At 40.1% G+C, this 20,154-nt stretch overlaps 1 protein-coding gene across 2 annotated transcripts; it reads right to left on the reverse strand.

Moving 5' to 3' along the window:
• Positions 1–12,568: 12,568 nt before the first annotated feature.
• Positions 12,569–19,716, reverse strand: LOC109469996 (BTB/POZ domain-containing protein 17-like). Of its 2 annotated transcripts, XM_019768767.1 has the most exons (8): positions 19,499–19,716; positions 17,582–17,871; positions 16,923–16,994; positions 15,764–16,051; positions 14,885–15,076; positions 14,202–14,350; positions 13,684–13,821; positions 12,571–13,336 (listed from the first exon to the last, which is right to left on the reverse strand). In XM_019768767.1, the coding sequence occupies exons 2-8, from the start codon at positions 17,867–17,869 to the stop codon at positions 13,174–13,176; spliced, it is 1,290 nt and encodes a 429-aa protein (XP_019624326.1). In that variant the 5' UTR covers positions 17,870–17,871; positions 19,499–19,716; the 3' UTR covers positions 12,571–13,173. The 2 variants fall into 2 exon arrangements, with proteins under 2 accessions (XP_019624327.1, XP_019624326.1); XM_019768768.1 differs by lacking the exon at positions 19,499–19,716 and having other exon boundaries at positions 12,569–13,336.
• Between the last annotated feature and the right edge of the window lie 438 nt (positions 19,717–20,154).

The following is a 20,154-nucleotide window of genomic DNA, read 5'->3' on the forward strand; positions in this document are numbered from 1 at the left end:
CACTGACCTGCATATCCTGCAAACTACTTGAACATATCATCCATAGCCAAATCATGAAGCACCTAGAAAGTTACAGTATATTAACGGATTACCAGCATGGATTCAGAGCCAAACGATCCACAGAAACACAGCTTATACTAACAGTCCATGACATAGCTGGCGCACTAAACAGTAAACGGCAGGTAGATTTAGCAATACTTGATTTCACTAAAGCCTTTGATAAAGTCCCCCATGGCAGGCTCATCTCAAAACTGGAGTATTATGGAATCCAAGGCCCTACGCTGAATTGGTTAAAGGCTTTCCTGACCAACAGGGAGCAAACAGTAGTGGTTGAAGGGAAGGCGTCGGCTCCAGTTAAAGTAGCGTCTGGGGTCCCTCAAGGAACCGTCCTGGGGCCATTGCTCTTTCTCTTGTATATAAATGACCTACCAGATCAGCTTGACTCAAATGTGAGGTTATTTGCCGATGACTGTCTATTGTATGTAGAGCTTTCTACACAGACCGACTCACAACTTCTCCAAAAAGACCTGAACACCCTGGAAGAATGGCAAAGCAAATGGCTCATGCAGTTTAATCCCGAAAAATGCTACATTATGCACATAACAAACAAACGAACACCACATGCAACTAGCTACCAGTTTTGTGGTCAGGCTTTAGCAACCACAAAAATCCATCCGTATCTGGGCGTCACGCTGACAAGCGGACTGAAGTGGGGTGCACATGTTAATAATATCACAACTAAGGCGAAACAGACATTGGGAGTGATTAAACGTAATCTGTGGGCATGTCCAACGAGAGTAAAATCACTTGCATACACGTCACTTGTAAGACCGAACCTAGAATACGCTGCGACAGTATGGGATCCATATACAAAGAAAGACAAAGACAAATTGGAAAGGGTACAGAATCAAGCTGCAAGATTCTGTATGAACAACTATGTAAGAGGTGCTAGTGTCACGGAAATGAAAAGAAACCTACAGTGGACTTCACTGGAAGACAGAAGAAAGATGTCTAGACTATGCATGATGTACAAAATGACTAATAAACTGGTGGATGTCCCAACTACTAAGTACCTAATACCAGCCCAGAAGAGAACAAGAAATAGCCACGCATTCAAGTACCAGAGTTATCAACCAAGGATTGAGGTGTTCAAGAATTCATTCTTTCCTAGAACTATCGCAGAGTGGAACTCACTGTCACCAAGTACAGTAGGGGCATTGTCAATAGATAGCTTTAAACAATGTCTAGAGCTAGAAGTTCAAGGGTTAGGTGTAACAAGTCGATCGGTGTAATATAGCCAGCTGCCGCCGCGCCGCGTGCCTGCGAAGCTGGTGTGTTACGCCGAAAGGCGGTTATACCGGCTATACAGATACAGATACAGATACAGATCACTAATTCTCACTGTCACCTTCATCAGGATAATTAATGACCGATCGCTTCTGAATATAAAGTCGCGAGAGTAAACTCCCTGGCGTGTTAAATTAATTGCTGACGCCACATATCCGTAATTGTAACTCTCATAAGCTTATGAAGTGATTGGTCATTAATTATCCTGATGAAGGCAACAGTGGTCGCTCAAAATTTGATCTTTGTCCTCGTTGTGTTGGTATAAAATTCAAAATTGTACTGTGTTTATATTCCTGATCAAAGCTTCTTGTGACAGTACTTCTGACTTTTTGTTTCTCTCTCCACATGACCGATGGTGGAAGGAAGGAAGGACCAGACTTTAGGCAGCAAAGCAGTGAGAGAAGACACTAGCAGCCCTGGGGTTGTGAGTATAGTTTATTTGTGTAGCAATACAACCATTTCCAACACTCCCGAGTACACACACTTGCCTACATTTCTTTCCTTAAACACTCACTTCATCCTTCAAACCTTTACATCTTCTTTTCAGCTAAGTCACTAACTTTCTCTGGCACTGCTTTCACAGACTCTTTTCCTTGCCTTTTAATAGCCTTTCATCCTTAAACTTGCACTGCTTTTAATTGCAAGGTAGTCGTCACCCTTTTTTCGGACTAACCCTTCAATGCTTTGGACCTTTCCAGTCAACTTTTCCTTGCACTTAGTCGCACACTCTGACACACTACTTTCACAGACTCTTTTCCTTGTCTTAGCCTTTCATCTTAACTTCTGTTTGGTTTAAACATGCAAGGTACGTCACCTCTTTTCATGCTCGTCTTCCACTGCTTTGGACCTTTCCCACTCTTCCCACAGCTGCTGCAAGCAATTAATTAATTTGATTAGCTTTTCCCGCCAAAAAACTTAGTATATAGAGAGCTCTAACCTTGAACTTGTGCCCCTCTCCCCACACTCAACTTCTTGCATGTATGTTAGTTACACTGTTCCACTTTGGACATGTCACTTATCCGAAGATGTAGTCACCACACTCTGCTACCCAAACACTTTCACGTACTTCATTGATCGCAGTTTTTCCGCCACAAGACTTTGAAATAATCTCTTGGTCGGTCAATTGCACTGGTATACTGATGTGTCGAAGCATCAATGTCTCCGAAAAGACATCCCCCGGGGAGTACACTTAGTGCATTGACTGACCAGGAGAGCGAGAGATTATTCTTGTGGCAGAAGAACTGTGCTTGATGAAGTACGTGAAAGTGTTTGGGTAAGTGCATTGACTGACCAGGAGAGCGAGAGAGATTATTCTTGTGGCAGAAGAACTGTGCTTGATGAAGTACGTGAAAGTGTTTGGGTAGCAGAGTGTGGTGACTACATCTTCGGATAAGTGACATGTCCAAAGAAGAACAGTGTAACTAACATACATGCAACTTGTGGAAGAAGTTGAGTGTGGGGGCACAAGTTCAAGGTTAGAGCTCGCTATATACTAAGTTTTTTGGCGGGAAAATTTTAATTCAATTAATTATCCAACTGAGGGTACCCATTAGCCTAAGTTTTGGGGCAACTGTTCACGTCAAAATAAGCAAGGGGCAATTTAACGGTCAACTATGCAAAACAAGTGAACATTTTTCAGGAATAACAATTTAAGTGGCCATTACACTTCTAAACAGTGCTTAACGTAGTGAAGGTCCCAAGTTTTTTTGGCATAGAAATAGAAATTTAACTCAGCCAAATAAGTGGAGAATTTAAGTGTAAGGTTCCGAAGTGACGCTTCGCCTGGATGATGATTAATTGTGGAATTGAAGTGGCCAATCACATTACTCGACAACGCTTAACGTTTTTTAAGGGAGGGGGCCGGCTAAGGTTAACGGTTAATGGCTTCTCACGAAAAAGGAATCCAGACCCTCAGAGTAAGGTGAATGCAAGCGTGTGCATGTGGAGTGTTGTCTTGTGTTAAGAAAGAAACCATACTCACACCTCACCATCTTCTTTCTACACAGTCCTGCCTCCAAAAGTCTGGTTCTTCCTCCTGCTGCAGTCTGGTCTCCGGGTCCACACCTTGAAGACAGAAAAACAAAAGTCACACATTGATAACAGCAATTGGCCTTGCTAATATAAGATTTTATAGAACACAGCATGCAAGTTTAGGACAGTTGGAATGTAGCTGCAGTTATAAGCCACATTAAAAAAAACATGATTTCACTCAAAGAGAACTTCAAAAGGAGCAAGAAAAAGGGTGACGTACCGTCTAAGTTTAAACCAAGCCGTCAGTTACAGGGTGAAAGGCAAAGTTGAGTGGAAAGGTTGAAAGAATTGGAAGAGGAGCAGTAAAAAAGGTGAACAGATGTACCGTGTAATTAAAAGCAGTGCAAGTCTATGAAAGCAATGCCATAGGGACTATTAGTCATAGCTTAAGAGAAGATTTAACAAGAATGAAGTGAGTGTTAAAGGATAGAAATGTAGGCAAGTGTGTTTACTTGGGACTGTTGGTAATAGGTTGTGTTGCTACACAAATAAACTATACTCACAATCCCAGAGCTGCCAAAGTCTGGTCCTTCCTTCCTTCCTTCCACCATCGGTCATGTGGAGAGAGAAAAATAAGAAGTCAGAAGTATTGTCACAAGAAGCTTTGATTAGGATCATAAACACAGTACAATGTTTAATTTTATTCCAACACAACGAGGACAAAAATCAAATTTTTAAGGACCGCTGTCACCTTCATCAGGATAACTTATTACCAATCACTTCCAAACATAAACTCACGAGTGTTGCAGTAATTGTTACGGATACGTGGCGTCAGCAATTAATTTAACATGCCAGGGAGTTTACTCTCGCGAGTTTATATTCAGAAGCGATCGGTCATTAATTATCTTGATGAAGGTGACAGTGACCATTGAGAATTAGTGATCTCGTTGTGTTCAGAAAAAATTGAAGCGAAAACCTGAGAATGAATAATTAAATTGGTGTGGCCTTAGTAAAAGAAATACAAATTATAAACGATTGTGTAATACTGTACTAACTTTTGGAGAGTCTTTTTATTTCCCTCGGTGTCTTCAAGTTATTTGGTTGCTGAGCCATCATCAAAATTTATCCCAGTCAGGACAGCGCTAACTGACCCTCAGGATACACCTAACGATAATGAAATGATAATTAGTGTGATGGAAAGACATCCCTAGGCAACATCATTAACATCACACAATTCAACTATGTCATTGCTTGTATACAAGTAGAAAGAGTTAGGCTCTAGAAAATTGCTAATTATATTTCCCGACATGCAGACTGATAAAAAACAATTAACTACTAGGTGCAAAGTGTTAAAAAAAGTGTGACATAACGTGTGAGTGAACGTCAAACTACAGGCCTATATACATCAAGCAACCAAACCTAGTCAAAGCCTGGAGGGGAAAACCATATTTTGTTGCTTTAAAAGTTTAAGGAATGTTTCACTGTGTAGATTTTTTTTCTTCAAATTAAGGATAATTATATAATCTTTATTTTAGAAATGGCTTTTGAAAAAGGTTGTGGATCATGATGAAGGGGATACAGGGAAAACAGTTTGGTCACAAATGCATTTGAATTACTATCCCATTGCTATACAGAATGAAACAACAGACAATATCACAAGTGCTCTCCTCAATAGGAAAATGTAGTGTTCTCTGCCAAAAATACTGAGTACAAAAAAATATTAGTCACAACCTTAAACTAGACATTAGTATGTGAAATGTGAACTCTTTCAATAAAAAAAAATGACAATGAATAGAAGGGAGGGCCAGTTTTGATAATCATGTGCTTGGAACTAAAAATTCAGAGGATCGCAGAGATGCCCAATCCCAACATTTATCATCATTTTAAGGGGTCTGGATATTTGGGAGGTCCCGATTGCGCTTTGTACTAAATCCTGGAAGGCAGTGGACACGATTTATTCTTTACTCGTGAAGACTGGATGCTTAACACATCAACGAACTTCGAATTCAAATTATGCAAATGGCAGGGCACAAAATTCTGCAAAGCAACAACCTTGGATTACGGTTCATTCATGCAGCTTTGACACTTAGCCCAAAATGCACAATAAATAGCATTAAAATCAGAATGACCTGACTTCACATGAGGCAAAGTTAAGACGTGTGTTTACGCATTGCGGCATGCAGACCTCACTTTTGAAAGAGTTCAACAAATAAAGTCAACTCACAGTCAAGGTCCGATGTTCTCTTGTCTTGTATGGGTGACAGGTCCCTCCGAACACACACAGGCAAATCCTCTTGGACTACAGAACTCACTTCCTGGGACACAGGATAGCTGACAGATCCTCCGGGAATAATAAATTGGACAGGAACACAGACAGGTCCCACAGCACACAGGAACATGGTCAGGTACAGCTTCCCATTAAACCTGGGGTGTAAAAGAAATACACAGTCAGAAAAATTTCATGCCAAACTTACATTCAACAAGCATACACCAACAATATTCACATAACATGCATGTCATCATAATATTCACAACATTTGTTCAAGTTCAAAAACCCGCTTTTGTTGGGAGAAGCACAAATGGAAAGAAGAGCACATTAAACAAACAGTGAACATAGATTATCATGACCACACAACAATTGCATGAAAATACATCTCACACAAGATATTACATCAAAACAATCCAAATGACAATGATCATGATAAGATGCATCTCATGTTGAAATTCATCAAATTACAGTAGCTAGGCACAAAAACGTTATTGCCAAGGACACATGCAAATGCATTTCAAATATTAGTTCATGAAAAAAACAACAGATCAAGCTCATATCAACAGGAAATTAAGTAAAAACAGTTTCATTTGGAAATAAAAGATGTAAACAGCATAAACAGCATATTATTATCTATATAGTAATCTGTACTCAAGAAAATAACTAAGACTGTTCTGTACTCAAGAAAATAAGTAAGACTGTTCTAAGACATGAATCATCATAACAATTTTAAACAACATCAAGTGGCACAATCCCTTAAAACTAAAAACATAATATTACATTTTTTAAATGAAATACATGATTGTATGTGGTCCAACACTCAGAACTGTTTGAACTGGGGACATTTAAAAATGGAGAATAGCATGCATGCAAATGTCCCACATTGCATGAAACCAGTTACTGTGATTCTAAAAAAAAAACATACAGTACATATGTTTTGTCATAAGTTATCTTTGCTTGGGGTAGGCCTCTAGAAAAACCACCCAGGTTTCTGGCCTACCCCGCACATTCTTTGATTATTATTATTTGATTGTGTAATTGTTTTTAATATACGTGCAAATGGTAAATAAATAAATAAACAAATAAACATGATGGATAGAACAGTCAACTTGATGTTTAAAATAAAACACACATTTTTCGACATGTCAAATACTTCATGAATTTCTGAACAAAGCAATAAAAATATGGAGAAAAACATCTGCAATGTCATGTCAAATATAAATTCATGTATCATATCAGTGGCTGCAGACATGTCCCTCCAGGATGTTCTGTTACATATATATATATATTCATCATACATACACATTGCAAATATGTGCCAATGAAACCATCATGGTTTCATTTTTGACAATCATATAGCACACATGCAATAATATTACTAAGTACTACTTGAGTAGGTCTCCTCAGCTTGGTGAGTGGCCTGCGTCAACTAGTACCTTAATAATAAGCCAACCTACAAATGTAGGCAGCAGTTTCCAGTGGCCAAATTGGTACTATTAAATGAAAGAACAGTCATCCTGGCTCTAAACGTTTAGATGTAACCTTTCAGGTTCAGTGAATAAGATTCAATCTGTGACCACAACTCACAAATTTTAATATTCTTCTCAAGTCAACAGGTTGTCATCCCTCATCTGGTCAGGACAGAAGTCGCCCAGTCAGAACAGCAACATCAGGACACACCTAACTATATGAAAAGATAACTACTGTGATGCAAAAAAAAAAAATCTCTGGTCAACACTGAGTGACCAAAAAAGATAATGATAAAATCACACAATTGAACTATCCTTTTATTTATCAAGATTCATTTGAGGCCTGAAGGATTCAAACCCAAAACCTTCAGTCAACAACCCTAACTACAAGACCATCTGGCCACCTTTGTTTACTTCAGTTACATGTATCTAGTAATACCAGGCTTTAGAAAGTTGTTTTCAACCATATAGTTATGTGTGTAGTGTTTTATGCATCAGACTTCATGTCATAAAGTTGTAAAGCAGTCTCACCTATACTGAAATTCTTCACCGTGTACTCAACTTCAAGTCAACTACAGCCCTCCTCTGGTCTGGTTTGGTTTGGACAGGAACATCAGGACTGCTGGCCCTCAAGGTACCTAGATATAAAAGAACAAGATTGGGCAACTAGCTACCAGGTAATGATAAACACTTGCACATGAACTTAAGTACTTCAGGATTCATCAATTTCAAGATTAGGCCAGTGGTCAGGAAATAAATTCGATAATGCACAAAACTGTTCAACTTTCTGTCAATCATGTATGCTCATCAGAATTTCGATGTTTCTTGCTATTGATCATATTCAATTACATTCTAGTAGCTGGTGATATTAATACTTTCTGCATACAAGTAGCTGAAAATTTCGAATAATGTTTAGACCTTAGAACAAGGGACACACCAATTTAACTCAACATGTTGATTTATTACTAGTGCGTAGACCTTCTAAAAGTCACTGTACTTTTGTCAATTAAAACTTTGGTGCTGAGAGGAACACCTTACAAGTCATCTTAGGTTTGTACAAGAGTCAACATCAGTCTGCAGCCTCCTAACTTACAATACAGACCTCAATGTTAGTTGGACGACTGTGTGACAAGATTAGATATTAAACAGCAGAAAACTTCAAATGAGAAATTCGCTGCTATGAGTCAGGACACCTGTTATATATAAAATACCAGTAAATTAACAAAGTCCAATGCAGAGACAGAGTTGGGATATTAAAAAATGACCTAACTTAATGTTACATGTCAACAACCTTTTGCATTTGGTTGTGGAACAAACATCGCTATTAAAGTTTGTGCAGTGCACATTGTATTTGTGTCCCAGTACATATACAATCACAGCAGTTGTCTATGTTTATGTCTTTCGGTGGCTTTAAACTATTTCACCACATACATGCTGTTAAAATCATGAACAAGCTCATGGTAGGTTAATTTATGTTCAAAGATTTTTATTATTAAAGGCAAATTTCTGGCCATTTTTGACGTAGTAGCTTGAATCAACCCTATCCAGTAACATACTGATATCTGAGAGACAAAAAAATGCGATGTGGCTGACGGAAAACAGTTTTATGTTATCATAGGATGGTTCTAGCTATATAGTGGTCTAATGTTGGAGATGAGATTGTCTGCGAAGTTATTTATGTAGAGAATGGGGTTAAAAAGTAATGGTGGACGGAGTACAGTGCGAATTTATTCCTATCAAAGCTGAAATGGAGAACTAATTGCACAGTAAACTTGTCATGTCCCATCCGGATATTTCACCCCTGAAGCCTTGTTTTCGCGACATTTTTGGCGGTAGAATTCAAAGACTCTATGCCCCAGATATGGCACATTTCCAACAGGCGGTGACCACGTCGGCGGAACTTTCGAACAAAACATTTTTACAACATTTTTTTTTTCGTCTGAAAATTATCCCATAATTTCTCAAAGCCAGTCAACAATGAGAATTCGGAAAAGCATTGAAGTTCTACATTCTCCAAAATCAACTCATGCAGCATCAAATACCGTGCCCAGAAAAGGACAAGAAAAGCGTATAAAATTGTCAACTACTGGAAACCCGCTTAAAACTAGGAGATAAATGCGTAGTTTGCACAGAATATACGTCAGTTAGGGTTACACAACTTTGTTGGAAATACATTTAACGGGATAGTTCGTTGTCTTACCTTGTAAAGACGAGTCTTCTCAACACCACGCCGTCCTTCCCGACAAGACAGTCGCCATTTTCCTTTCTTCTCCAAAATTCCGACCTGGGTCAGAAAAGGCGAATTTTCTCCCTTGAGCTCAAACATCCAAAGAACGGCGTAAAATCCACCACAGAAACATCCCCAAGACTTACTAGTACTTCAGACGTTACCATAGAAATTTCCCTTACCAAAAAAAAACGGTAAAAGCCGAAATTATGCCCAAAAACTCTAACAAAAGAAAATTCTACCAACAGCGTGCGTCACGCACGAGGTCGAACGGACAATACCAACTGTCATTTGTACACAGGTGTCAGGTGTGCAAAATGGTCATAACTCGATTAACTTCCTCATCCAATCGAAAAAGGCCATCACTAACGACTAATTCAGCAAAAGGCTACGTTGCTGTATACGTTTGATCAAAGTGCGCGTCAGTGAAGGACAATAGTCCTAAGTTACCTGTGCACTTTTTTCAGATTTCACACATCTGCAACCGATTTTTGGACCAGCGTTTTACTTCTTTCTTTTCTTCCTTTGACTTGTCCATCACAATTAGCAGTTCAACCAATGACAACGTGGAAATTAGTGGTTCGACCAATGAGAGAGCTTTAAAGTTTTTGTTTTGCATTTCTACATTTTGGGCGGGGCAAAGGGATCGGACAGGATTTCAGACGATAGATGGAGAGCGGTCAGTGACTGGAGCCGTCCTTCACCTATAACAAGTACTAACGAGTACTTTTTATTTGACCTAGCAATAGTTGTTTGACCAAAGTACGCCACTTTTTTTACCTCTATCTTCACGTTAGTGTATTTTCCTGACCGACAACCCAAACTGCCCTTACACTCTGTGCACTTTTAACATTTAACGCATGAATACGTTAACTTTTTTTTTACGTTTTTTTTTCGGACTGACAGAATAGCCATAACATAACTACAGAACGTATCATGTACTTTTGGCGGGAAATAAACACGAAAATATATTGATCACAATCAGACGATGTTATGTAAAAGTATTAATTAATAAATAAAAGTTACCAGTACTAGGCCACAGTCGCTTTAACTGACCAGTCCACGTTATTACTCCGTGAAGGAGGTCAGGACCTCCGGACGGAGTGTTGTGATCGGCTGATTTTTCGTGTTCGCAGTCAAAACACTGGGTTCTCTTTGTGTAATCAGCACGCAATTTTATACGCCGTCTTCGGGCATGCCCGTGTTGATGCACGAATGTGTATTTTTGCCGTTGCAGCTTTCGCGGTCAATGTAATATTGCAGACGCACCCCTACAATTACGAGGCGAATTGGAATGGTCCAGAAAAACGCGTTCTTTGGAATAGCAGTGGGGGGGTGGAACTTCATGCAGATACGGGGTGGTTTTGATAAGTGGTTCCAGATGTTTTTGCCCATGGTTAAGAGATGCCAAGTTTTTTGGAAGATGTTCGCAGCCAAAACGCATTCTTCCGTACGTCGCATTTTTGTGTAATTTCGCATGTGGTGTGGCATTATGTCCGGGATGATGCACGTCTTTTTATTTTTACCGTAGCTGTTTTGATATTGGAGTAAATGGTTATTTTCGAAACATCCCCATGTCGTTGAAATGTTGTCGTCCGTTTATGTCACCGGTAGTAAGTCGCGGCGGGGCTGATGGGGCGGAAATGTGGGGTGGTCAGAGGTCAACATTAGGAAATGTTAATACCGATGACGTAATCCTATCGATTTCAAACTGGTCGGGTGTGGCGACCTAGTGGCGGCGTGTATTTAGTCACGTAGCAACTGGCCGGTCGTCCTAGCAACGACACATGGCCAATATTTTTGGGTTGGGCCGCTCCATAGTGTTAGTGGAGCAGCTCTTTGTAAACATGGACAATATTTTTGAGCAACCCATCAATGTGTTCTGCCTCGTGGTCGGATGTGGTCTGGGGCTGGTAAACCGCACATACAGTACTAGTAGATCGGGTAATTTTATGATTTGCTAGTTGTAAAGGCGTCGTGTAGTATGAGCCGGTATATGAAGAAGTAGCCTGTGTTACACAATCATGCTTTCGGCCGGATTGATGTGCAACTGTTACTAATTACAGGGACTGCGCTAATGCCGACCAGTCGCGCTGTCCTGATACACCGCGAATGTGCGAGTGTTCCCTGTAGACAGTCCCGGGAGTCATTTTTTTCGCACATTCCAGGAGCCAAACCAAAATACGTTCATGAACCGAGTCCAAAAAACCGAAACGTGAAAATCGGATGATCGGACCTGATGTACATTTCTCTTTCTGTAGATTGTACACACAATACACACATCTTTAGATAATCTGGCCATGGCAGGTAAAAAAAAAAAGTAACCCTGAATCATACTAGATTAGCGTAAATGCATGTTTATGCGTTCAAAACAAGAAAAGAATTTGTTTCCCGGTATTAATCTCTTGAAACACGGCGCTGAATATTGACGCAAAAATATTTCGGGCATCGCGCGCCCTTCCCCGTTGTTTAGACTGTATGCAAATCCCGCGTCACGTACGTGTCGGCATTTCGCATCTCTGATTGGTTGTTGCGTCTTAAGATGACTGAGCCGACGCGCGTTTAAACAATTTTTCTTTGTTCGATTTATCACACTTCACAGAGAATTGTCGCCAATGGCTACTTCTTTTTGTTGCAATATATAATACTTCACGGAGAATTGTCACCTATGGCTTCTTGTTGTTGTTTTACCAAAAGAGTCGCGTTAGCGAATCGACATCATATGAGTTTAAACTTAAACTTTGACAACTGTCACCAATATTTTATTTGTCAGACTTGTAATTTTAAGTTAATAACATACACGTCTCAAATCGTCTCACGTCTTCTTTTAACTGTTAAACCTTTGTTCCGACAACCTTCAAATGGATTGACAGAACGTACAAGTTGTCATGGCGGGAAACAAACACGGTAATGTCATTATCAGACGACTGGGATAGCACGCGGAGGTCAACCCCCTTCCCTCACCTACAAGTGACCACCAGTACAAAGAGTGCAATGATGTAAAAAAGACCTAATTTGCATAATTAATGAGAAAATGCTATGACTTCGTGATGGGAACTGCTGGAAATTTCATACTTTTTGCATTTGGAAGTTAAGTGAAGGTGAACATATGAAACATAAATTATTCAAATAATGACCTCATTTGCATAATGTATGAGGAAATGCCAGAATGGCAGGTGGAGAATATACTATATACTAAATAGTATTTCATTACATAATTCATGATACAATTATTTGCATTATCAGGTAAACATAAGTGCCAAAGGTATCAGATCATGGAACTCTAGTTTTGATTAATAAATAAGTTTATTGCAAATTCTTGCCTGAAAGATTGCATAAGGACAATTAATACAAAATAATGACGATGTGTGACATGTTGCTACTAGTACTCTTATTTCAATAATCTCTTATTCTAACATCCTAGGGTGAAGGAAAAGTAATCCCTACCCATTTATTTTACAGGACTGAAGTCAGAAACATTTTTTTCCATGGCCATTCAAGTCCCATTGAATAATTGTGACCAGAACAGGTAGTAAATCTTTGGATATTTCAGTGTAAACTATGACATCAGCAGATACGGTAAATGTGCCATTGAAAATGTTACAAAGTCATGGTCTGAAAGTTTGCCTCCTAATACAGGTAGTCCAGTACACATTCACTACGCGATCGACAAAAGCAAATGTTGCGAAGAGTAGGGCTAGAACACTATCGTACCGACAAGATTTGTGTTGTAGAATTAATACAAATTTCAAATGATAGTCTGAGGCATATAACTAACCTCAGTTCACTTCCAATTGCAAATCAGTATAAAGGCACTGAAGGCATTGCTTTAACATTGTTAATGATGTTATCCGTTTCATAAGACGGTTTATTAACAGTGTGCCTTGTCTTTACTCCAGGTCCCTGACAAATACGCCTATCCTGAGTTTGCCCTCCTCATTGACGATTTCCCGCGCTTTCTCCCCGCTCACCACGTTTGCCACCGTCACGTCCACCGCGCTCACCTTGTGGATGATGTAACTAGGCTCGCCTTGTTTGTCGCAAACGACGAACCTGAAAAAATCAACCAAGACATAAAACTGGGTTATCCTTCATTAGGGTGGGTCGGATGGTCCTGTTCTGTGTACAGTACAGTGTTAGACTGGGTCGTACCTCATTAGGGTGGGTCGGATGGTCCTGTTCTGTGTACAGTACAGTGTTAGACTGGGTCGTACCTCATTAGGGTGGGTCGGATAGTCCTGTTCTGTGTATAGTACAGTGTTAGACTGGGTCGTACCTCATTAGGGTGGGTCGGATGGTCCTGTTCTGTGTACAGTACAGTGTTAGACTGGGTCGTACCTCATTAGGGTGGGTCAGATGGTCCTGTTCTGTGCACAGTACAGTGTTAGACTGGGTCGTACCTCATTAGGGTGGGTCGTATGGTCCTGTTCTGTGTACAGTACATGGATGCGGAGAGACTCCCGTCTCGCTGTGCGATGAACGTGACCTGCCACTGTCCCACCCTGGTCAGGTGTGAGTTGGACATGAACTTCTGCTTCCTGTCGTAACAGGGACAGAAATAGAGATGTTAATTGTTGAATATATTAATGGCAAATCTATACACTCAGTCAGGGATCAATCTCACAACCTACAAATGTAAGACAAGAACTTTTGAACTCTCCATCAAACAACAGTAGTACATTATTTAAAAGTTTCTGCAACATTGCTTGGGCAAACTTTTCTGTTACAAACATTTGGAACAGATCAAGATCAAATGATAAAGCAAAAGCAATCAAATCTTGTTATGCTGTAAACATGCATATGAAGTTCCTTTTATTGACAGGGCTTAAGTCCAGTTTGTAATTTACAAAAAAAAACCCAAAAAAAATCTTAGACCCAAAACTGTACTTTTGCCATAGACCATTAGTGAAGTCGTCACCTGTAACCTGCTGGCTGTGTAGGGTTCAGGGCTGCGTAGTCTGGTGCTCCGGGACACGGCAAACTCCAGTCCAGCCACGCCCATGCCTCACCACTACTGGCCGTGTACTCCCGGGGGAAAAACCTTCTGTCTGAGAAACTCTGGCTGAGCTGGAGACATACAGGGTACAGAAATAAGGTAATGCATGAAAAAAAACATGCTCAATCATATTTACTGTCCTCAAAAGAAGAGTCTGTAGACAGGAGACATGGTTAATGGCAATTTTTTGGTTAATATTTAGAAAACGGTGTTTCTCAGGCCGTGTGTCTGAGCATCACACCATTTCCTCCAACTTTTCACTTTATCCCTCCCTCCTGCCATCCTTCAGTTATTTCCTTTCTTTCTCTTCTTTCTTTCTTTTTCTTTCTTTTTTTCTTTCTTTCTTGCTTTCTTCTTTCATTCTGTATCTGTATCAGTATAGCTGGTATAACCGCCATTCGGCATAACACACCAGCTTAATATTCACAGACACTCTCTTTTTGTTTCTTTCTTTTCTTTCATTCTTTTTTCCTTTCTTTTATTTCATTCTTTCCTTTCTTTTCTTCTTTCATTCTTTTCCTCACTTTACTTTTGTCCTGTATTTCTCCCATTTTTGCTTCTCTCTCTCTCTCTCACTCTCTCTCTCTCTCTCAGTGTGTTCTAACCTCCAGTTTGTCTCGTCCCTCCTCCTCGGCGAAGGCGACCAGTGACCTGTACCTGTGTGCCTCCTGCAGTCCTGCCATCAGCTTCCCGTTACTGCCGTACCTGACACAGATCTGCTCCACCAGCCACAGGTGACCCGCCGTCATCTGGGAGAACCTGACCTCAGGCACGATGGAGGACAGCAGGTCCTGCATCTGGAGGATGGAAGGACGAAATGAGGGAGTAAGACAAAGGAAGGAACAAGTGAGGTATGAAGCTTAATACCGCGACGGGGGTTGATATCGTCTACCAAATACCTTTGATACCCAGTGTTGACATCACACTTTATAGAAGCCAGACAAGCCTCACTGGGACTCTTGTCTACTGTCACAATGGAAGACCAGAGTGACTGGTCGAAAGTTCTTAGGTGAGAGAATATCTTAGTTTGTGTTGGATAAAGAGTTTTAACTTTAAACATGTAACTTGACTGAATGCAGATGAACATTCATAATGGCATGCTTTACATTTACTTTGGAAGTGATTAGTCAATAATTATCTTGATGAAGCTGACGGTGCTTGTTGAAAATTGTCCTTGTTGTGTTGGTCGGAATAAAGTTCTGTAATATATTGTACTGTGAAAATTCTTTGTATCATCTTGAATATTCTTCGCATTTCATAAACATATGACTGTGCACATCTACATTTATGAGGTGAATATGGACTGGAGAAATTTCAACATGTATTCTAACTGCAACATATGACTGCATTAATTCATTCAATTCATGCTGTCATTCAGAACAACCACATTAATCTTTCATATCACTGAGAACATTCACAGAACTTCTAGAAGTTGGAATAATAATAATAAATAGTATAGTTTGACAAGAAGCAACAATGTATACCTGGTGTCTTCTGGCTTCTTGCTGCACCCACTTCATCACGGCTTCAAATATCATGTACTCGTTCTCCACGGCCAGACGGGAACTCTGCAGGATGTGGACGATGCAGTCCAGAGGCAGCTGCAGCCACGTGTTGGAGTTCAGCACCAGGGACATGTTGGGCACGATGATGTCCACGCACTTCACCCGCAGGCTCTCCAGGCGGAACGCGATGGAGTACGGCAGCCACTGCAGCGCCGGCGCGAACTCTCCCCGACCCAGCTGTGTTGTCATGAAGTTATCGCACGCCACCTTCAGGGCAAACAAAAATCAGACTCAGGTGTTTGACATCATCTTTATTGAATTGAGAAAACAATTAAAACAATAAGACAAGATGAAGGGTTAAAAAACACCTCGGTCAGCCCCTGAGACAGATTGCAAGGTTGTAAGAAAAAAGCACCATGAAAATATACATTCTATTGCACGTTATTTTGTATCTTACTGTTGTTGCACATGTTTTTGAAGGTTACTGGCTGAAAAACAGCCCAGACGGGGACTCCCACACAGGAGTATTCCTTGCGTAATAGATTGTGTAAGATGTGCAAAGAGCACAATGTCTTAGTCAGCGTGCAAAAGTAATGTTAAATCAATTCTTCTATAACAGGTGCAGAGAGCTGGAGGGTTAAACAAAGACTGATACTAGTATGCGCATTTAACAACGACTGTCTAGTAGGATCTGTCGTATCTTCTGGCCTAGCAAGGTAGCGAACAAGGAACTCTATAGCAAAACCGGTTGTACAACACTTAGAAATCATATAAATGCGAGAGCCAGAAAAACAAAACAAGAAGGCAGAAAAACAAGATGCCAGGCAGCAGATTTAAAATATAAGAGACAACAAATGTTAGGACACAAATGGAATGAGAGAACACAGTGTAACATAACCAACAAGTCTTTTATTCGTCAGGAAAACTAGTGGAAGTCGTCGTCCTGCCCTGTTTCTGTCCTTTCATCATATCTTCCAATTTGTGATGTGCAGCACTGTTGTCACTCTTTGATGCTTACAGGAAGTGGAATGTCTCCTTTTTTTCTGGGAACAGGCCAAAATCAATGCGCGCACAGATGTCATCAATAAAAATTACTTGGTGTGGCTTAAGTAAGTTAGTGTTATTGAATTATAAGTACCTTCAGGGCGTTGACGTTGTACTTGTCTGCCAGCAGGAGCAGCGGCATGGCGGTCTCCAGGGTACAGTTCACCTGCAGTGATTATAAGAAACACCCATGATCTGCAGACTGCATTTTGTATCTAGACATTTTCAATATTGCAGAGGAAAAATAAGGCAACCTGCAATTTTGTAGACTAAAGAAATCAGGCTTGGGGTTCAATGGTTCAACTAATGTTGCAATTGTTGAATTTTCAAATTGCATGTAAAATGTTTGTGCACTTATAGGGATGAGGCAGGCAGGTAGGCAGGAAAATGTATACATCTGCCCAACATGCAATTTTACCATGTATATCCAGACTTCTAGGAATATTTTCCAAATTGCAGAACTTTTGACATTTTGCAATATGACTGAATTAATGAATGAAATTTTATTATGTGCCTTGCAACATTTCTTGTCAACACCAAAAATCACATAAACATAAGTACAGAAGTCACAAACATAAATCAAATCAAATGTCAACTCAAAAGTGCATAAAGTCAACTCAAAGCACATAAAGTCAACTAAAGAGTACATAAAGTCGACTGTATTTTAAACACATGAAAATTTTTAAAACACTCAGGGAAACTAATAATTTGCAGATCACTGAAAAAAAAAGTAAGTATTTCTAAACCACTGACCTGGCCCTGGTAGAAGAAGCGCAGGAAGTTCTGGAAGACCCTCTCGCACTCGGCGCTCTCGTGGAGCTGGACCTCGGGCTGCCGCGCCACGTCCCACAGGCTGCTGGTCAGCATGGTGCGGAACACGTCGCTCTGGGACGTCAGGATCAGCTTGTGCGCGTGGAAACGCTGCTCGCCCACCACCAGCACCACGTCACTCATCTCCGGGTTGTTGAAGAGCGCCGAGAAGCTGCGCGAGAAGTCCCTGAGGTCGCCGACGATCGCTTCTGGGCTGTTCTTTGCCGTCATCTCTATAAATAAAAGCAGAATGAGCCTCAAGTCGTATATGAAAAAATGTTCTGTTTTCTATTCTATTCTATTCTGTTCAATTCTGTTTTATATTCTATCCTATTCTATTCTATTCTATTCTATATTAGTAGTTCAGTGTCCTTTAATGCTAAGGGCTTGAAGTTGCACTTACACGAGTATCACTGACAGTCTCTCTGGTCTGGTCTGTTTAGGTCTAAAGTAATCTCACTTCCTCTCTTCAATTTCCTGCTATTTCCTATATATAGAAATTCAGTTTTTTCCAAAGGTTACCTCATTTCCTGTCTAATGTTATCACATTCACAGTTCCTGCTATGGGACTGCCAGAAGGAAAAGCTGTTTATACATTGAACCAGGAAATACAGGAAATACATTAAATTTTGTAGACTGGGCATTTTACCCTGGAAACTTTGAAGGATTAACCCCAGAAAAAAGAATGAATCCATGATAGCTCAGTAGTTTAAGTAGAGCTGCATATAATCAGTTGTAATCTATTCAAATTATGTTTTGCATAATTAATAAAAAAGGAAATTTAAGATTATGATATTTTCCATTACAGGAATTTGATGCATTGGACACAAGATAATTAGGGCAAACTCAAACATTAGATATGAATTATGCAAATAAGTATCTCATTTGTACAATTAATGTGAAGTGCGTTCCGTAGTGATGGGACATCATGTGACATAGGTAAGTTTAAGTAATGATTTAAAGGTTCATCACCATGTACATTTGTACCTGATTATGCTCAAGGGCAGTTTATATTAACAGATACAGTACATAGAGATGATTTAGATTTCGATATTGTTTGCATAATTAATGGGGGATAATCAGCAAGAAACTGACCACAAGATTTACAAAAATTTATGACAGTAAAAATTGTGTTCCTTAGGCACATTTGTAATTATAGTCATGGACTGGTTGATGTCAGAAACTCCTTGGCAACAGTGGACTTCCATGCGTATGTGGCAGTGAGTCATGTCCTGATATGGCTACATACATAAGGATATCCGGAACAATTACAGTGACATTCTGCAGACCTGGTCTGCATGCAACATTAATTTGATAGGAAACCCTTGAGGAAACAAAACCTCAGAGTACGTAGAATCAAAACTCACCCGAGAAGTCGAGAACTTTTACAGGAATGTCACTTAACATTGGTTTCAACATGTTTCCCACATGTGCATTTCGCACTGCTTAATCTTTTATTAGGGATAGGAAAATACTAATAAAACCAAACTTTTGTGTCCATTGCTACCAAAGGTCAAAGGTTAACACTAATTTTGTTGTTATGGCTTAAACGCACAAAAGACGGATATTCGCGGTTTTCACGGTTCCCTGGTTTGTATCTTATTGACTGTAACGTTACGTATGAATTCAACGTTACACAGTGTTACTTTATGTGTACACTGATAACTGTTATAATATTACGTTCTACAGTTAACCCATGAATTTCGTACCGGACTGTCAAGCATCCGGTCTTTTACTGTTGACGATTTACACAATCCTGCAATGTTGAAAGCTATAATTCGGTATTGTGCCTATTTATAGCGCACGTGAACAGGTGTAACGCACCTGTGCCTCACCTACATACACCTGCAGACGACTTACCTGTGTACCTGACCCAAACAGGTATTGTTGACGTCTCAGCGGGTTTCCAGCGATTTTCTCTGCCAAGCAGAGGAAAAACTAGCGGTTCCTAAACGACTGTTGCCTCTCCAGGACTGCTGCGATCTAATATTATCCTTAAACAGAAGGAAATCTTATAACACGTATCGTGACCGGGGTTCTGTCAACACGGAAGTGGTTGTCATACCCTGGGTATACACTATGACCTCACCAACTGATTTTCATAAAGAGCGCCGCTTTGCGACTGTTAGATGAAGTGCATTTACTCAGTAACGCCACGGAAGTCCCATTATAATTAACGAGTACACTTCCATCGCCGGTAGTTCTTCGGCAAATTAGAGGTGAAAGGGGGTATGGGATTTTGTTGCTGCTTGTCACATTTTTTCGCTCGCTGTGTTCTTATGTGGGGCAAAAATATTACGCATATTCTTTGCAGTTTGTTCCTTTCGAAGCGCCGACACGCCCGTCGCACACTGAGCTACTGGTTCAGAACAACTTCTGTGCTTTCGTTTGATTTTATTAACCTACAATATGCTGTTTCATCCCTCTATTTACGATTAAAAACTTAAGCTGATAAAAGGTGCTTTAGAAAACATGTAAAAACGTTAACGCTACATCAAGAATCAAAAGATAGTCAC

This window comes from Branchiostoma belcheri, unplaced genomic scaffold (genome assembly GCF_001625305.1).
Source record: "Branchiostoma belcheri isolate BF01 breed outbred unplaced genomic scaffold, Haploidv18h27 scaffold214, whole genome shotgun sequence".
NCBI classification, from domain to species: domain Eukaryota; kingdom Metazoa; phylum Chordata; class Leptocardii; order Amphioxiformes; family Branchiostomatidae; genus Branchiostoma; species Branchiostoma belcheri.